The sequence below is a fragment of the Stenella coeruleoalba genome (genome assembly GCF_951394435.1).
Source record: "Stenella coeruleoalba genome assembly, chromosome: 2".
NCBI lineage: Eukaryota > Metazoa > Chordata > Mammalia > Artiodactyla > Delphinidae > Stenella > Stenella coeruleoalba.
The window spans coordinates 167230234-167250309 of NC_137147.1; the positions used below are offsets into that span (position 1 = coordinate 167230234).

At 36.4% G+C, this 20076-nt stretch overlaps 1 protein-coding gene across 12 annotated transcripts in view; it reads left to right on the forward strand.

Moving 5' to 3' along the window:
* Positions 1 to 20076, forward strand: part of MALRD1 (MAM and LDL receptor class A domain containing 1) — a gene marked incomplete at its 5' end in the record, with an annotated part of 1062652 nt that overhangs the window by 623176 nt on the left and 419400 nt on the right. For all 12 annotated transcript variants that reach the window (XM_079915185.1, XM_079915179.1, XM_079915188.1 and 9 more), the window contains one exon: positions 2466 to 2627. In XM_079915185.1, the coding sequence (XP_079771311.1) occupies positions 2466 to 2627 (162 nt within the window). The remainder of the gene's footprint in view (positions 1 to 2465; positions 2628 to 20076) is intronic.

The following is a 20076-nucleotide window of genomic DNA, read 5'->3' on the forward strand; positions in this document are numbered from 1 at the left end:
AGTTTTAGTCAAAAGAAATTTTTCTGAAAGATTTCATTGAAGTAGAGGCAGTTTTGGAGACAAGACAGATTTCAGCCTGAAAAAGCATTGCATCAACAGAAAGGTTATCGTATTCAAGGCTAGAGGTTTTGAGGGCATTTTCAAATAATGTGAACACCTGAATATTTCGAGCAAGGGAAATAACATGAGAGCAGTCTTGAAGATTAATAATGTGGTTTGGGTGTATAAGGTTGATAGGATGAAGGCTACACTAAAGAAAGAGGCTCTTAACATAAACCAGGGGCTTGAACCAATGGAGCTGGAACAGGAACTATAGAGCTGCAAAGAAAGGAATGAACTAAACAAGTTCTCAAAGGGAGAATCTATAGCTGTTGGTGATAGATTAGATATGGAAATAAAGAATGCAGAATCAAAGATAACTTCATAGTTTGAATCTTTAGAAAGAGAGAGAAGATTCATGCTATGAAATTAATCAATATTCTCAGAGAGAAGAACCCATTTGGAGGGGTAAATGATGAGTTCATTTTAGGCTTGTTGGTTTTGAGATGATAATTGCATATTCCAAGTGGAATGTTCAACAAACATTTGTAGATAAACACCTGCATTTCATTGTAGCTGTAGATTTGTAGGTCATCTGCACAAAAGTATGAAAGGCTATGGGAAAGAATGAGTGAAGATACATAGAGTGAGACTTTTTTTTAATTATGTAATTTTTTAACAAGAGGGGCACCCCAGCTAACTCTGCAATATAAGAAAGGAATTAATAGAGAATGTGTGATTGAAAGATGTGGAAAAGTTGTATAACTTTGAAATAAATGCAGCTGTGGAATGCTAATAACAGTGTTTGGTAAGCAGTTGAGATCATAAACCAAGGTTAACCCTAGAAAAGGGAAAAGTAAAAGTGATATAATTTGAGTTAAGGAGGCTGAAATGTAAGAGAATGAATCCTGATTGTGTAGATATCTTTAGAGTCAATGGTAAAGTCATATATTAAATACGGTGGAAGAGGAAGGACAAGAGTGGTCACAGAGAATAGAAAAAGAATAATTATTGTAGGGGCTATGTGCCTGGGAGTCAGTTACACAGAAATACTATAGAACCTGTGTGTGACATCATTCTAACAAACACACAATGACTGTCTTGTTTGTAACATTGGAAGATTCCACATGTTTGCGGTTGTGTTAACTAAACACCTGGAGAACCACATTCCTCACTTTTATCCATATTATATAAGCATGGTATAAACCTATGTATAAGCATGGCATAAAAAGGATATACAGAGCCCATAAATAAGTATATAAAAACCAATGGAGCATAAGTCATGTAGAATGAATGAAAGAAATGTATATAATTAAAAACGATTCTAGTTTTTAGGGATAAGATGCAATCATGCCAGAGAAGTAAAATGCTGAGATTTTATGAAAATACTCTTAGAGATCCAGAAAATTTTCTATAAAAATATTAAAGCTTTGTTTTGCCAAATGTTTGGCATCCATTTTAACAGCAAGTTTTTCCTTGCTGACAAAGTTTCTATATATGCTAATAATAGTTTTATGTTAAGAAAAAGTTATGAACAAGAAACCATCTGGAGAAGAAACGTTAAAAATAATACAAACTTCATCTTTCTAAAAAAAAAAAAGTCAATGACAATCTCAGTTGATTCATACTGATTAAACCATCCAATAATTCATTGTGTCTCTATAACACAGTTTTTACAGTGAATGCTCAAAAATAATAACTGCTATGCAAAAAGAAAATTAAAGAAAGATGAAAGCAGTATCAGGGTATTATGAAGGCACTTTTCACAGATGACTAGGTAGTAGACAATCAGTTATCTAGTAATTTTTCTCATTGTGAACAACTTAGTTTTTTGATGAGTTATGAATCAATACTTTTAGAAGAGAACTTCTTTCATTATTTAGTGAGAAATAATTTAGTGACTGGCTCTGAAATGTTGTACGTGGGTGATGGGTATGGAATACTGAGAGGGTTTGCATCCTATATGGTTTACTACTTCTACCAAAGGCACCTTTTCTCTAGTTAAATGACTTTTCCTCTGTAATGGTCTATGCTGTTCAAACACCAGAGTGGACAGAGGGAAGGAGTTAAACATCCAGACAACTGGAGATACTGATTTATTTGACCTGAATAATCCAAATTATCATAATGTTTTGTACATTGTTCATGTGTAGATACAGTTTTATCTATCATCTAAAATGTTATTAGTCAATCCATGTAAATCCTTAATGGCTAAATGACAGTATTCACGCACTGCTTCTAGACCCTGTGATAAAAAAAGTTTCGGTGTACAACTGATATTTCCAATGAGTGCAAATACCCTGGTTCTTTAAATTTTTAAATAAACAGAGTATGCAAATACTAATTTTAAATCATCGCAAATGTAGTATAATATCAAGTGTGACATACATTTCTACAGCATTCCATTAATATTTTTGTTTCCTTAGGCCAGTATACAAGCACGACGGGAAGCTGCAATTTTGAAATAACTTCAGGAAGCTGGACCACAGCTTGCAGTCTTACTCAAGACTCTCAAGATGACTTGGATTGGGCCATTGGCAGCAGAATTCCTACTGAAGCACTGAGTCCAGACCTCGATCACACACCAGGTAAATGCAGTAGAGATAGTCAGGCCATGTAGTTCACTGGGCTGGAAATTTGCTTTAACTATTTGAGTGAATGTCAGAGCACCTTCCTTATGTCTTTGTGGGGGTAGAGCTCAATAGCCTTTATGAAAAGAGAGTTAGTTCCTTCCGTTTAACCCCTGAATTATTTAATAGACCTAGAACTGATATTGCCACAACAAGGAAATCAATGACTCTATTTAAGAGACTCACAGATTTTATTTACCCTACCCTAAAGGTGGCCTTAAAGTCCCCAATTGGGGCAGGGACAAGTAGGGAACATTCAGATTAATGCATGCAGTAGACAAAGGTATATAGTTGGCATGCTGCCACGATGATCGCTAGCCTGCCACCAATTTCATTCCAGACCCTCTGAAGTACAGGGGCAGAGATTTAAAAGGTAAGTGGTGATAAAAAGAATGAGCATCAGCAAACTCTGAACAAGTTTTGCTTCCTGCCTGTGACAGGAGATCAATGTAATCTTAAATGGTTTTCCAATTAATAGAGTCAGAGTAGAAGGAAGCTTGTATTCTTGTTTACTTTTACCCTGAAATCTTGCCTGATACTCAACACTTTTCTTAGGAATCTAACTTTCTTAGGAATTAAAAATAACTTTTTTCAGTGATAACTTTTCTTAGGGACAAAACTTTTCTTAGGGATAAAATATCATGATGTTCAATTACAGCATAGATGTTCATTCTTATTTTAAAGCTGTTTCCTAATTCAGCTTCAGATTGAATATTTCTATTCCTTTCGACCTGTCAAGTTGTATTTTTTCTGCCTTTCATCAAGTGTTTTTTCCTTAAAAAAAAAAAAATGAGATTAGTATACACCATGTTATAGGTTAATGGAACAGGACAGAGAATCAAGACACTTAGGTAAGTAATTAGGAGGATTTAGTATATAACAAAGGCCAATTCAGTGGGAAGAAGTTGTATTACTTAATATGATGCTGGCATAGCTGGTTGTCCACCTGGAAGGAAATGAAATTAAATTCCAGTTTTTCTTCTATATATTTCATATACAACATATATTCCAGATGGATTAAAGATGTAGATCTAACAAATTAAAATAATAAAACTCTTACCAAGAAAACATAGGGTAAACTATGTATAATTTAAAGGCAGTATCAAACTTCCAAAAGCCTAGATATAAAATTATAGCTATGATCTAAATATTTCATAAACAAAATCAACAGGCATATAATAGATTTGAAGTTTTTTTCTTTACATATTACAGGTAGACTGTATATACAGATAACTCTCACAAACTTATTAGAAATGGCAATTTTAACAACCAGGAACTGCCTAGCCAGTTCACAGATGATTAAATTCAAATAATCAACAAATATATTAAATGATGCTCAAGTTCACAACTCATCAGAAAAATGCAAATTAAAATAATCAGATGGGAAGAGATTTTCAAAAGCCACTTACAGATGATTGAGAGATGGAGTGTGGGGAACAGAAGGATACTCATTAATGGTTATGGGAAATTTTCTGTTTTGGAAAGCATTCTGGCCACATAGAAATACAAGGACCAAGACATAAGTACATGTGTGTAAGGATATTTACGTCAGCATTGTTTGCAGTTGAAAGAAATGAGAAATAAAATGAACATGCATCATTCATACAATCATTTATTCATTCCTTTCTTCTTTTATTGATTCATTTATTAAGTGTCAGGCACTGTTCTAGGTCCTGGGGATACATTAGTGAATAAAACAGACAAAATTCACTGCCACAGTGGAGTTCACATTCTAGACGGAGGGAAACAATAATAAATAAACATAATAAGTAAATAAGTTATATGGCCTGTTAGAAGTAGAGGAAAGAAAGAATAGAGGAAGTAGGATCCGGAAGGCCAGGGGATGGGTTGGGGGCGGATGGCAATTTAAATAAGCTGGTCAGAATAGGCTGCACTGAGAAAATGCCATTCGAAAAATGACTTGACGGAAGTGAGAGAGTGATACAGGTAGGTACCTAAGGAAAGAGTGTTCCAGCCCCAGGGACTGCCAGTGCCAAACACCCTGAGATCAGAGTGTGCCTGGTGGGTGACTCAGCCTGGACACTAGTGATGCTCTGGGTAATCTAATTCATTGTTGTGCGGCTGCCCTGTGCACTGCATGATGCTTGGCAGTATCCGTGGCCTCTACCCACTTGATACCAGCATCACTCCTCTCCCGGGTGCTGACAACTCAAAAATGTCTTCAGAAATTGACAACTATCCCCAAGGGGCCAAAATTAAGAACCTAGAGGAACAGCCAACATAACTGGTTACATCCACAACACACAATATCACGCAGCCACTAAAAAGAGAGTTTAGTGCCATACAGCTGATTTGCAGGGATTTCCAAAAGATATTCTAAAAGGAGTAAAGCAACGTGCAAAATGATTATACGGTGTGATCTAATATGTCTAAAACAAACAATGACTGCCCCCCCATCTGTGCATATGTATAACTCCATACCTAGATATTTCCAGAATAACTACGTGAACGTGGAAAAGAGGATGAAAAAGGATACATACTCGTTTATTAACATGAATCACTTGGATGGGTGATAAGGTTGGAGTAGAGGAGAGGAGGAATAAATGCAAAAAGAAAAAGAAAATAATTGAAACCAGGAATCACACCTCAAAAGAAACTCTAACGTACATGATGGTAGCACATTTATGTGTGTGGAAAATGTGGTGGATAGTTTCAAGTTTTACTCCTTAAAAAGCCTGAACTATTGTATTTCACTCTTTTAATATTTATTTTTTCTTCAGTATTTCTTTTCATCAATTTTACATTACTGAGTAATACATCTTTTTCTAAAATTTTAAAAATATAAATAACCAGAAAAAAGAAAACCCCAGTTGTTCCAGTAGAGTAATATAACCACCTTTAAGCTTCGTATTTGTGTATCCTGTCATTCTTCCTTAATGCACATATTGGCCGATAAAAAGAAAGTTTCTACTTGATTTAGTAATTTAAAAAACATAGTGCGAACAAGTTTATGTTATGAAATATGTTTAGCAACATAGTTTTTATTATATCATAGTATTCTACTTGTTGGATATACCATAATTTATAAAATTGTCTAATGGTAAATTCTTAAATTATTTCCTAATATTAAACATCACAGTAATCAATATACATTTAAATGGAACTTTTTTTACTTTTCCGATAGTTCCTGAGGATAAATATCAGTTTCTGTTCCTTGAGAAACTGTAAGAAATAAACCAGTATTTATTTCCTACTAAGATCCAGACAGTAACATCTAGATAACAAATGCTGGCGGGTTCTTTTGATAACATCTGCAGCAATCTTTGCAATCTTTCCTTCTCCTAAGACAATATTTGAAAATTACCGAGCATGTCTGCTTGTATAATACTACTAATGGGACAAAAAGTATTGTAGGCTCAGTTTAAGAAAAAGTAGAAGTATAATCGATGGACATGAGAAAGTTTCCACACATTGTCCCAAAAGACAAGCATAAGTAATCTATGGATACCTTTTAATGCAACAATTAAGGACTATTAATAGTTGTGTTTATTTTCTTTTTTTTGAACTTTTATAGCTTGTGTGAGTTCATTAAAGACCACATGAAAAGTTTTCCATCTGGTTATTTATGCAATATGGTATACAAGTAATGTCATCCACAGATAAGGAAAACTAATCATTCTGACAGAATCCTTTATTATCCTCCCTGCTAATCACTACACAAGACAGTATATTTTTGCAGAGTGCTCTTTTCAAAGCACTCTGATTATATCATCCTGGCTACACCACTACGGCTCACTAAACTTGTTTAGACATCACCGAGACAATGGGCTGCTAAATAGATTATAAGGACATTAATTAATGTTGACCTTCTGGGAAAAACAAAATTCTTTATGAGAAGGCCAGCAGATTCAAAGAGCCTACAGTCTGTTTCTAAGCATCACAACATCGTTGTTAATTAAAGCTGCATTTATGTATCTTTTCACTTATTGTTACCAAGATGAAGCATTAGATACATAAGGAGGGCATTTTCAATGCCCATCGCAGGCCTGTTTATGAGTCTTTTTGGAGCCATTGCCAAAGCTGTAGAGAGAAACTTCAAGCATTAATCTACTCTCCAGTCTGCACATGAATAAATAGTGTTTGGGCTTAGTATATACGGGATTTAATGGCAAGAATGACATTTGCGTGACATGAATTAACAGAGGTAAAATTCAAAAGGCTGCTGTCTCTTTTTTATTCCCTTCCCTCGTAACTTTATTTTCTATTTAATGTTATAATAAGTTAACCATCTCTAGAATTAGATTGTAAACTCCGGTAGGGCAGAAGTCACATCTTTTGCTATGTTTATATTCTCTCCAGCATTTAAACTTGAGTAGCACTTGATGAATACTTGTGTAGGCCTCACGGGACCTGGATCTATCTGCTTCTGTATTTATTGCAAATATTTTGGATTAATTAAGGCAACGTATATTTCCTGAGTGCCTACTAAACACCACACACAATGTGTTGGGAACTGAATTAAGTAAATGTTTGGAAGGTAACTGGAATGGAATATGCTGCCTGATATAACCCACATGCTTACTGTTGTGCAATTCTGTGTTCACAGCCCAAGGTCAAAAAGTACCCGCAAACAATCTTAGTGACACTAATGCTCTAATGTGTATGACAGCAGTTTAAAGTATTAAGTGTTCAACAGACAGAACTTACTTGGTACTTGGTTGACAGAGCCCTGCAGGCTAACGGGTGATAACTGTACTTCCTATTGGGCAGACAGGACAGATGTTATTATTCCTACATTAGAGATGAGGAACCAGAGAAGTTAAAGGTCTTCTCTGAGCCTGTATACTGAGTGACCAAGCCAGAAATGAACCCCTGGTGTTTGAAGCCTCATCCAAGCCCGTTCCCAGAACATCACTATCTTCCTTCATCCTTATACAGCTCTGCCTGAATCTCCTTAACATCCATGTTTGGGGCCACTTAACCTCTATTCCTTCTAGGTTTATATCAGCATCTCACCCTGGTCTCTGATAGAGTAGGGAGGGTGGAGGCTTGGTCAGGGATATGGTGTGTTATACACAAAAGCCAGCCCTCGATCACATGTTTATCAGACCACTCACTTTGATCATGTCCACACACACTCATGCACACATACATACACATACAGAAGGAGATAATAACTGTACTGTAACACATTTTTAAAAATTCCAATCCTTGGACCAGAAATGTTTGAGGTATTCCAGAAGGGAATAAAAGAAAGCTGATAGGATCAGAATGAATGGAGTAAAGACAGCAGAAATCCCATCCTAGGGAAACATGGTTCGCTGTAGATCTTCCCAAGGAAGCTACACAAATATTCTAAGATTAAAATCAAAAGCACTGTCCTGGACGGAATTGTGTCCCCCCCCAAATTCAGATGTTGAGGCCCTAACCTCCAATGTGACTGCATTTGGAGAAAGGGCCTTTAAAGAGGTTTTAAGGTCAAGTGAGGTCATAAATTTGGGGCCTTCATCCAGTAGAACTTGTGCCCTTATAAAAAGAGGAAGAGACCCCAGGAGGCACCTACACAGCGTAAAGCCCCTGTAAGAACCCACAGTGAAGGTGGCCGTTTGCAAGCAAGGAGAGAGGCCTCAGGAGAAACCAACCCTGCCAGCACCTTGATTTTGGACTTTGAGCCTCTAGAACAGTGAGAAAATAACTTTCTATTGTTTAAGCTCCCAGTCTGTGGTATTTTGTTATGTCAGCCCGAGCTAATACAAATACCGAGAAATGTTATGAAGAATTATTGAGGGTAACTGACTGAGGAACAGCGCTCAGAACACCTGGCTGAGCTGGGAACCTGGCCCCACCCTTCGTGTTTCCCTGCCAGGACCAGGGTTTCAAACACAACTGCTCACAGAAGTAGCTTTTTCTCCCAGGATAAAATCAGACTACTGTCATCTAAAGAAAACTGGGCATCTGCCTGCCTGGGAAAGGATTATCATGAGATAATTAGATCCTGAAAAAAGAGGCAGGGTCATACATGGGGCTGCACAGGATCAACACTATAGGTTTGCAGGAGGAAGTAAAGAAAGATAACTCTGTCCAAGAATAAAAAATTGGAGCGTTGCAGTTTGCATGCCTGCCGACCCCTTGGTCTCACAACCAAGGACAGTGGTTCTCAATCTTGGCTGAATATTAGAATCAGCTGGAGAGTTTAAACAAAGTACTAATATCTGGATCCCCCCACAAAGATTCTGACTTAATTGGTCAATGTTGTGGCCTGGGCAGCAAGATTTTTAAGAACTCCCCATAAGTTTCTAATGTGTATCCAAGGTTGAGAACTACTGCCCCATAGGGACGTCTGTGTGGCTACATGCCCAACCCACCTGTCCAGCACCTTCTCTTCATTCTTCCAATCAAAGGAGAGCTCGGTGGGAAACAGCTCTGTATAACAGCAGCGGAAATTCTTTCCTGTTACCTATATACTAAGCAACAAAGGCCTTCATTCAAAAGTTGAAATGAAATAATGCCATTTGCAGCAACATGGATGGACCTAGACATTGTCATACTGAGTGAAGTAAGTCAGGCAGAGAAAGACAAATATCATATGATATCACTTATATGTGGAATCTAAAAAAAGGCTACAAATGAATTTATCTACAAAACAGAAATAGAGTTACAGATGTAGAAAATAAACTTATGGTTACCGGCGGTAAGGGGTGGGGATAAATTAGAAGATCGGGATCGACACATACACACTACTATATATTAAATAGATAACTAATAAAGACCTACTGTATAGCACAAGGAACTCTACTCAGTACTCTGTAATGGCCTGTATGGGAAAAGAATCTAAAAAAGAGTGGATATATGTATATGTATAACTGATTCACTTTGCTGTATACCTGAAACTACCTCAACATTGTAAATCAGCTATACTCCAATAAAAATTTAAGAAAAAAACAAAAAGTTGAAATGGATAACCAAGAATTACCAGGCATTTAAAGAAAACCAATGTCATGAAAGAGAAAGATAAGGACGTGAAAAGAGAACAGTTATCTCTGGAGGAAATAGATAACTCGGTGTAGTAGACGTTTGTCATATGTTCTCATCGCTCTTTAGAAAGCTACTGCTCTGTTTGTTTACTGTTGAGCCTCTAGAGTCCTGTATCACCCAACTTGTCATGTGCTTAGGATGAAAACTGCCAATCAGATGCCCATGTGGAAGGCTTTGCTTTGGAAACAAACAGCAATTACCCTCTTCCATTTATTGCAGCATGCTATAGGAGTATAATCATTTCTATGGGTGACATTATATAAAAAGTTGGGAATATATATATATTCCCATGTATACATATATGTTCCAATAAATATACTTATATCTGTATTAACATATAAAATATGCTTCCTACTGACTAAATATTTAATTATAGTAAGGAAGTATAGTTCATCTTTAAATGTGATATAATAGTTATGAAAAAAGAGTTCTAATCTTATAGAAATATATACTGAAGTATATAAAGATGATGTAATTTGATATTTAGGGTTACTTTCAAGTAATCTAGTGGTATTGAGGATGTGGGTGGTAATATAGAGGAAACAAGACTGATCATGGGTTGAAATTGTTGAAGCTGGGTTTTGGGTAGATGGGATTTCATTATACTGTTTTTTATACTTCAGTATAAATTTGCAATTTTCCAAAATAAAGATGTTTTAAAAAATAGTTCCCCATAAATATGAATGCAACTTAAGTGAAAAAGCCTTGGCAATATGACATCTAGCATGAAATAAGAACTGGATATTCAGAAAACACTAAGGGATTTGTACACAAGGTAGAAATGAAGACATGAAAACAATAATAAAAATAAGCTCTTCACTAGATTTTCAGATGATACTCAGAGAATCAAAGTATATGATTTGTAAATATCTACTTCTTTTATTTTATCTGATCCTTAAACAATACACTGGAATTTATTATGATACTGGTTCACAGCAAATTTCTGCTTAAAATGGAAATTTTTTGGATACTTCAAGGGAAGTTAATTACTAACATACTACTACTCTGCATACTACTACTCTTCGTCGTCATCAGCATCATCATCATCACATTAAAGTCTGAGAAGAGGGTTAAAGGAAAACAGCTCGGATTTGTGTGGTGCTTCAGCCACCCCTTTAAAAACGCATGTGACTAAATGGAAGCGTTTCTACAGGTGCGTGATGCGCAAATAAAATGAATTACGTTGGCATGGTGAAAAAATGTTTTTTCAGTCATTCATTCATTCAACAAATAGTCGTTGAGCCCATTTTTTGCTAGCTGCTGTTCTAGTTATTTGGAATATATATTGAATAAATCAAGAAAGGATCTCTGCTGTCATGTGGCTGACACTGTAGCAGAGGGGAATAGAAAATCAATATCAAGCATTATAAATAAAAAGCTTGTATAGTTTCTGGGAAGTTAATTACTAGGAGGAAAATAAGGGAAAGTGGAACCTTCAAAGAAGGATCAACCAGGAACCAGGAACCAGTGGAGAGTAGCCTAGGAGCTACAAGGGTGGGAAGGTGCTGTCAGTTAGGGACATTTTTCTGTGTAGCCACTAGAATGAGGGTACCTGCATTGCTGTTTTCTAAAGGGCTGTGGATGGCTGTTGAATAGTTGTTGTTCTTATCTTCACGAAAATCCAGACAAAAGGATTTTTTTTTTCAAAAAATATAAGGAGAAAATTCAGAGGGATTTAGAAAAAGAGAACTAACATATGTTAAATGTTTCCCAAGAGTCAGAAACAGTAAAAGATTTGCATCTGTTATCTTATTTAATCCTTTTAATACATTGTGATGTAGAGGATACTAAATTCTTAGAAAGGTTAAAAAACTTGACCAAGCCACAAGGGTAAGTGGGCAGGGGGATTGGAATATTGAACTCTCTGACTAAAAGGCTTTCTTTTATAGCCTACACTGTCTGATATGGTAGCCACCAGTGACACGGAACTGTTGAATCCTTGAAATATGGCTGGTTCAAATTGAGATGTGCTTTAAGTGTAAAATACGTACTGCATTTCGAAGATGGAGTACAAAAGAAAATAGAATTTTAAAAATATCTCATTAATAATTGGTGCATTGATTATATGTTGAAATGATAGCATTTGGGGAACATGGGGTTAAATAAAATGTATTACTAAGGATTAACCTATTTCCTTTTACTTTTTTAAATGTGTTGCTAAAAATTCTAAAACCACATGTGACTCACTGTTTCTGTTGGACAGTTCTGTTCTGTATTACATTGCATACATAGAGAAGGCTTTCTTGTCTCTCAAGTGAAAAAAAAACACTTGAATTGACTAAAGAGATACTGAAAAGTATCCCTATCTGGATGTCTTCGAAGATGGGCAATCTCTTGCTTATGAATTCACACACTTGCCACTAGAAACTGCAAAAATTATCTATATTTAACTTCAAGTCTACTTTAAGCAAAAGGGACTTTGAAAAGAAAAGAACATATAAAAAGTAAAGTGGGGTGATTATCTTCATAATATTATATTGTGTATATTACATCCTGATAATTAAACCTTATCATGCAGTTTTTCTTGTGGTATCAGTAGTCTCTATGTTAAAAAATACTGCTTTCTGTATTTCTGTATTATTGTCCAAATATGGTGGTTCCTTGTTCCATAACTTTCAAAGAGAAAAAACAATGTCTTTCTTTATTTCCATATTTTCTTTCATTTGTCTTCTATACCTTTTTTTTTCCTAATATGTAGTTAAGGTTCAAAGTCGATAGTCTATTGTTTTTATGAAATTACAGAGTTGGGAAATACCAATTAGACAAGAGTTATGACTGTGTGATAACATCCCTATGATGACAGGTCTTGTCTACATAACTCACTATACAAAACGATCCCAGATCTGTATGTATACGTTGTGTATTAATTCTTATAGGACCTACATTTTCAAGTAATCACCTTAAATTTTTTTGTTTTTGTTTTTGTTTTTTTGCGGTACGCGGGCCTCTCACTGCTGTGGCCTCTCCCGTTGCGGAGCACAGGCTCCGGACGCGCAGGCTCAGCAGCCATGGCTCACGGGCCCAGCCGCTCCGCGGCATGTGGGATCCTCCCGGCCCAGGGTACGAACCCATGTCCCCTGCATCGGCAGGCGGACTCTCAACCACTGCGCCACCAGGGAAGCCCTTAAATTTTTTTCTTAAGTACTATATAATGCAATAATTTTTGTTGGTAGAATGATGCTTTCCTTACGATATTTAGTTGTTTCACAACTAGACATTCATATTCCGAAGTTTCTTGAATAGGAAGAACTTTGTCTTACTACAGAATTGAGTTGAAAATAGTGGCAATCACTGCATCATGAATCTCAAACACCACCACCACTACAGCCATCACCACAACTATGATCATCAGCATGGCCAGCGCGGCCACCTGGGCCTTTACTGGTCATATAAATTGATTTCCTTTGAATGCTCTGTTTTAACAATGAATTAGACGGCATTATCCCCATAATTGGATCTGGTATCATGTGGGATCTCTGAATTTATCTCAGATTCTTTTGAAAGCTTTCTCTGTTCTACTTAATTTTAGAGCTGTTTCTTTGACTTGGCCTAGACAGGTCCCTTTATGTTTAGCATAACTACAAAATATGTAGTTATTCTAACTTTCTTTCATTGTCAATATTTTTTCTTTATGCTCAAGTTATGCATTATAGAATGTATGTAAATTATGAATATTAGTATTTTTTTCTCATTTCCTGCTATTTGTACCTCCTTTTTCTTTCCCCTTTACTTTTCTCCTGTGTTGCCCCCAAAACATATAAGCATTAGGTAAAAGGAAACATAGAATATTAGGATAAAATGAGTAATAATAAATAGCATAACATATTTTTCTGACTTTATTATAACTTTTGGTAATCTTTAATATCATCTTGTAAAAGTAGTTTGGCTCTGATATTTTCTAAAAATGTATTAATTCAGTAATTATATACTTTAGAATGAAAGAGTACTAAAGAGTCTACTTTCATACAGTACAGATGAAGAGAGGTTTTTTATTGTTATCATTTATTTCTTTTTACTACTAAAAATTGATAATTGTTAAATGTAACTAAATAGAACAAGTCTTGTCAAAAATTGTGTCTATGTAGCTGGTATTCACTGAGTGCCGATCACCAGGTCCCTGGCTTTCTTCTGGCTTTCTTGTTTAATCCTCACAATACCTTGAAGTTTTACAGCAGAGGAAATGGGTGCACAGAGAGAATAAATAACTTGCCCCCAGCCACACAGAAGACACTTGTGGAATCCAGCACTGGGACCCATGTCTCTCTAAAGCAAAAGCCTACATTTGTGACCCTTAGTCTCTAAGGCTTAACATGACATTCTCAAAACTTACTGAAATGTAAACTGTGATGATCAGATACGTGAAGAATACTCAGAAGTTTCTCTTCTAAAACACAAAAATGTTGGAAGATGGCATTTTATCAGTATAAAATAGCTCAAAGCAAACAAGTATTTTTTTCTATATTTCTTATTTACTCTAGTTGCCATTTTCTTACCACAGTTCAGTATCATTTCTACTCTCTTTGTCTTGTGTTACTTTTTAGAACTACAAACATTCCACTCCAGATATACAGCAATGCCAAGGAAAAAACAACAGGAGACTTTTTTGGCTGATAAATCTCAGAATGTGTCTTTCAGGTTTAGATTTCTCTAAACCATTGCAAAAAGGCAATGAATGACACTCATCATTTGTTTGTCAACCAGAGTTAGAATAAAGGCAATTCTCTTTCTCACTTCATCTTCATGAAGTGAGAAAACAAGGGTAGTTCTCTTCATGAAGTGAGTGGTTAAGCCAGGGTTATTCCTCTTTTCCTTATTTTACTCAGAGACAAAGGGTAAACTTGACTTTGGTGATGTTTAGACAGCAAGAACAAGCCCAGATCATCTATAAGTCCTCTACGTGTCTTAAGCTCTCATGATCTGACAGTGATTCCCATTTTGTTGGCAAAAAGCAATGCTGGTGTCAAACCTTGAACCACTACCAATCATCCACACGTACCATTTGTGTTTTATTTATTTATTTTATTTATGGCTGCGTTGGGTCTGTTGCTGTGCGTGGGCTTTCTCTAATTGCGGCGAGCGGAGCTACTCTTCATTGTGGTGTGTGGGCTTCTCTTGTTGCGAAGCACGGTTCTAGGCGCGCGGGCTTCAGTAGTTGTGGCACGTGGGCTCTAGAGCACAAGCTCAGTAGTTGTGGCGCACGGGCTTAGTTGTTCTGCGGCATGTGGGATCTTCCCAGACCAGGGCTCGAACCTGTGTCCCCTTCATTGGCAGGCGGATTCTTAACCACGGCGCCACCAGGGAAGTCCCCACATGTACTATTTGAATCAATACTCCAACCAATTTATATCACGTTTTTCTGCCTTTGGGGAAGAAACAAAATCTTAATTTCTGTTTTTCTTTTCTTTGTCTTAGTTTTGTCTGTGTTCACTTAAAATACTTCCAGGAATACTTAATAATTGTTTCAGGTAGGACCCAGATGATGCTTTCTTTTTTTTGAAATGCCAGGATGTATTATCATCTGTGAGACATGGTGTTCAGTGAAAAGCATGTGAATGAAGCAATTCTTTTAGAATCCTGTAGGGCAAGATTAAACCCTGAATAAATAATCTGAACATCTTTCAGGTTAGTTATCATTTTACAAGTATCCAGGAATCATAGTTTCTCTAAAAGGAATTTACTAAATGCATATTTATTTACAGACTTTATTTCTCAATAAAATAATGAACCATTAAGCTTATCCCTTTCTGTCTTCTCAGAACCTTGCCTTCTTGTATTTACTTCCTTTTTTCTGTGTCCTTAAATTGCCTCTTTATCACTACTTTGTGCCTTCAAGCATCACAATTCTCTTACCTTAAAAAACAAACAAAATGAAATACCTAACTACCTAACCTTAACTTTGTTTCCCATCTAAGTATTATTGTTTTTTATTGTTTTAATCTCCAATTACCATTTCCCACACATTGTTTGTATCCCCTACCTCACTACACACATCTTCTTTGACTCTCTACAATCTGTCTTCTGCAAAAAATATTATTTCTTCAGCATTTAATTATTGGTCACTGACTTTTGGTCACCGATGTAAAACTGTAGAGATAATTGTTTATCAGATACATTCCTGACCCTCATGGAGCTGGTATTCTGGCTGTCTTTGAGGACTTTGTTGATTTCATAATCATAATGACCTGATTCTTCTAATGCTGCATTTGATCAATCCACACCTTCTTGAAGTGTTCATCTGTGTTTTCAGTACAGAGGACTGTGATTTTTCCCCTAATGTTATATTCATATTTTGTGCTTTTTCTTTCTCCTTCTAAGACCTAATTGTGAGTCTCACCCAATATTCTGACTTTGACCTTTTTATGTCTTTTCCTACATATTTTACTTACTAAGAGGTTTTATTCTCTCAGTGCTCAAAATTTGCTCATTCCTGCATTTATGTAGCCCTTATTTCCACAACCTCGTCCCATATTTTCAATTGCCAGTATCTCCAAGTCACATGTTCAGACTCATACTTACCTTCCTTTAAGAAAGAATCTCCCATCAAATAAATGGAGTTATTTGTAGTGAGGTAGATGGACCTAGAGTCTGTCATACAGAGTGAAGTAAGTCAGAAAGAGAAAAACAAATACCGTATGCAAACATACATATGGAATCTAAAAAAAAAAAAAAAATAGTTCTGAAGACCCTAGGGGCAGGACAGGAATAAAGACTCAGAAGTAGAGAATGGACTTGAGGACATGGGGAGGGGAAAAGGTAAGCTGGGATGAAGTAAGAGAGTGGCATGGACATATATACACTACCAAATGTAAAATAGATAGCTAGTGGGAAGCAGCCGCATAGCACAGGGAGATCAGCTTAGTGCTTTGTGACCACTTACAGGGGTGGGATAGGGAGGGTGGGAGGGAGACACAAGAGGGAGGAGATATGGAGATATACGTATATGTATAGCTGATTCACTTTGTTATAGAGCAGAAACTAACACACCATTGTAAAGCAATTATACTCCAATAAAGATGTTTAAAAAAAAAAAAAGAAAGAAAGAATCTCCTACTCCTGATTTTATTATTTCGGTTATTGACATTATCATCAACACAGTTAATTCTCTTTGAATTGCAAATTGTCACCTCTTCATTCTCAACTTATATCCTTTTCTTTCTTTGCATCTCCACCTCTGTCATCTTAGTTAACTCCTGGGCTATTGCACGTGTCAAGGCAACTCATCTCCATGCAAATATTCTCCTAAACCAGGCCACTCTTTACACTGATGCGGGGTTAATATCCCTAAATAATGACGCCTGGTCTCCAAATCATCAGAAGCTCTTCATTGCCTTTTAATTGGCTTTAAAGTCTTCCTATGTTCTTTCCCAAATTGCATTTCTGATTTCATCTATTATTCTTCTATAAACTGTGTTCTTGTCCCTCAAACATGCTTTGGGTATTATAAATGTCAACTTTGGGCCATATCATTTTTTTAGTATGACCTGTAGTTTTGTGTCAATGATGAACATGATGAATTGGTTTGAAGGAATCAAGGTAAGCAGGCCTGTAGTATAAGGTTTTTTGTTTATCTGGCTAGGAGTAAGGTTGTGTTTACTAGTTACTGCAGCTGTAGATGACAGAAGGTAAAGTTTCCTCTGGTGTCCTTGTTTTTGTCTCCCTTGTATCTTCATGTCCCAAACTTCTTAAATAAGGTCTGAGAGATGATGCTCTTTCAGTACAGTTCCCTGTTAGTATGTAGGAGCCCTACGGATGTGATGATGGGGTGGACAGGTGCTGAGTGTAAGGTCAGGGGAATGGAAGCTTTCTACAATCCTATGGTTTGAGCTCAGTCTTCTAGTGAGTCTGCGTCCTTTCACTGTGACTACTCTCACCCTACCCGACCCCACCCCAGACCCCTTAGGTGAGATAGGAAATCTAGAATTTGCCAAGAAAATTAGGCACACTTCCAACTGGCTACTTTTTCCCCTCTCCCTGTAAGAAGCAGAGGAGATTTTTCTCTCCAGTCTTCACCATGAGAACTTGGTAGGGCTCCTGGAGGTAACATTGTTGGGGTGCCCCTAAGACTGGTCCCGCTAGGGTTCATATCCCTCCAGCTTTCCCACACTGAGCCTCCAGCAATTTGTTAATTACAGTTTACCTTTTCCTCACCCAGTACAGGCTCCAGCCACCGTTCCTTTCCCCAAGTTTCTGCTTTGCTAAGTTGTCACTGTCTATATCTGCCTGTTGTCTCTTCAGTTTTGGGGCGGCAGTTTCCCCTGTGGTCTCTGTTTTCTGAAGGATCTAAGAAGAGTTTTTTGAGTTTTTGTTGCTGTGAAGATGAAACTGATGCTTTCGAAGCTCCTTACATGCTGGACTGGAAACCAGAAGTCTTCCCCCACTTTTTTTTTTTAGAATAATCTTTTCCCACTCCTATACAACCTTCTTTGCCTACGTCATCTCCACTGTATTCTTTAATATACTAATATAATTACTATCTTTTATGAAGTCTTTCTATATCCACCAAATTTAAGCCATCTTTTATCTGTTGAACTGCATAGCAATTATGATCTCCATCAATACTTGGTATTATATGCTCACAGTAACCCCAGTGAGCTGTATATCATTATTATTATCATCCCCATTTGATAGATGATGAATATGAGAGACAGCTGGAATTTAGTGTTTCACCCAAAGTCATAAAGCTCACGAGTATCAGAGTTTGGATTAGAACCCAGCTAGTCTGACCCAGAGCTTATCTACTAAATAGTACATATTGTTAGCTTTTTTTCTTAGAGTCTTTTGGGTATGTTTCATATTTTTCCAGTCATAACTTGTCCATCTCCCTAACATCCAAATGCAAGACACGGTGTCTTCTATATAATAGTTATCCAATCAGTAACTTGTGATTGATTATTTAATCAATTATTAAATGATTATTTCCACTGCTAAAATCATATTTATATCTATTCTTTAAATTTTTCATGAGAGTAACAATAATTTGCAGCTGTGTTTTAAGCACTTAACATGTAGTGTATTGTTTAATCTTTACTGCAACCCCATGAGGTTAAAATGTCTACTATAATTATCTTATTGCTTCTGAGTCCTGGAGAATTTAAATAGGCTGCCCAAAGTCACATACTTAATAAGTGGAAGAGTCAGGATGTGAATCAAAGCCTCCAGTACCTGCAGACTTAACTAGTGGAAAATCCAGCCCACAGTTTCTGCTATTTATTTATTAAAAGAATATGATAATCCTGTTTTCTGTTTCCATAAAAATAAATATTCTCTTCTTATTTGCTTTCCATACAATGGATCAAACAAAATCAAAGTTCTTACCATATCTCACTTACCTAAAGAAAAGGGTTTATGATTTATATTTTTATTTTACTTTTTAATCTCAACTTGGCAAATGAAATCATTACAGAAATGCTGTTAAGCCAGTAATGTTTCCAAAGGCATCTTGACAAGAAAAGACAACTAAAGATGTTGTTCAGTGTTCTTTTAGTATAAGGATTAAGAACTACAGAGTCCTTTGAAATTCCTAGACTTATAGAAAGAACCAGCCAATTCCATTCATATTTCATCTTCGTGTGACTGAGACATTCTTGCTTCTGAGCAAATTTGAAGCTTTCAAAATAAGATGAATCTACCCTGTGTTGGCCTGTCACAACTAGAAGCTTCACTTTTATATCAGAACATTGCATACTGAGGGGAAATACTTGCAGCACCAAATTTGATAATAGTAAATAGTACTGAAATGAGACATTCAGCTGAAAAAGATGTTTTAAAAAATAGGTAATAATGACTCTCAAGAGAATAATGTCTGTAGAATAAACTGTTGTAAAGGGTAAATATAAAGAAATGCCACATCTATTCATTACACAGCTCTACAAAAAGCAAATAGAAGTGATATAATGACAGACAATGTCTATCAAATACCATGAGAAAATTTCATTTGACTTGAGAGGCGCTGTATCTGTGGTTGCCATTTTGACAACTTTGAGGAAACTTTTGTTCTCTGAGTATGTTTACATTTCACAGGCTGTAAAACTTGCAGATGCAAATAGACGGCACCTTGAAAATCTGGGGGCGGGAGGAATGAAAGTAAAAAAAGAGATTGAGGGCATTTCAACTGATAGTCATTATGCACCCTTCTATTTTAGAGTGAGAGACAGGTAGAAATTATAGAGAATGTAGAGCCCAGCTAAGTAAGTCTGACTCTGAGGAAGGGAGAATTTGCTATCTTGAGAGACATATTGCATCGCATTTAAAAAAAAAACATTAGGCAGCTTTATTTTATGAGCAAGAAAAAAAAAGATGAAAATTGCCTACAATTTAAAACAGGGAATGAATTCAGATCACTTGAAGTGGGAAATTGTCTTTTACGATTTGACCCTAGGGCAAACGAGTATGATTCTGCTGAGGGCACTGG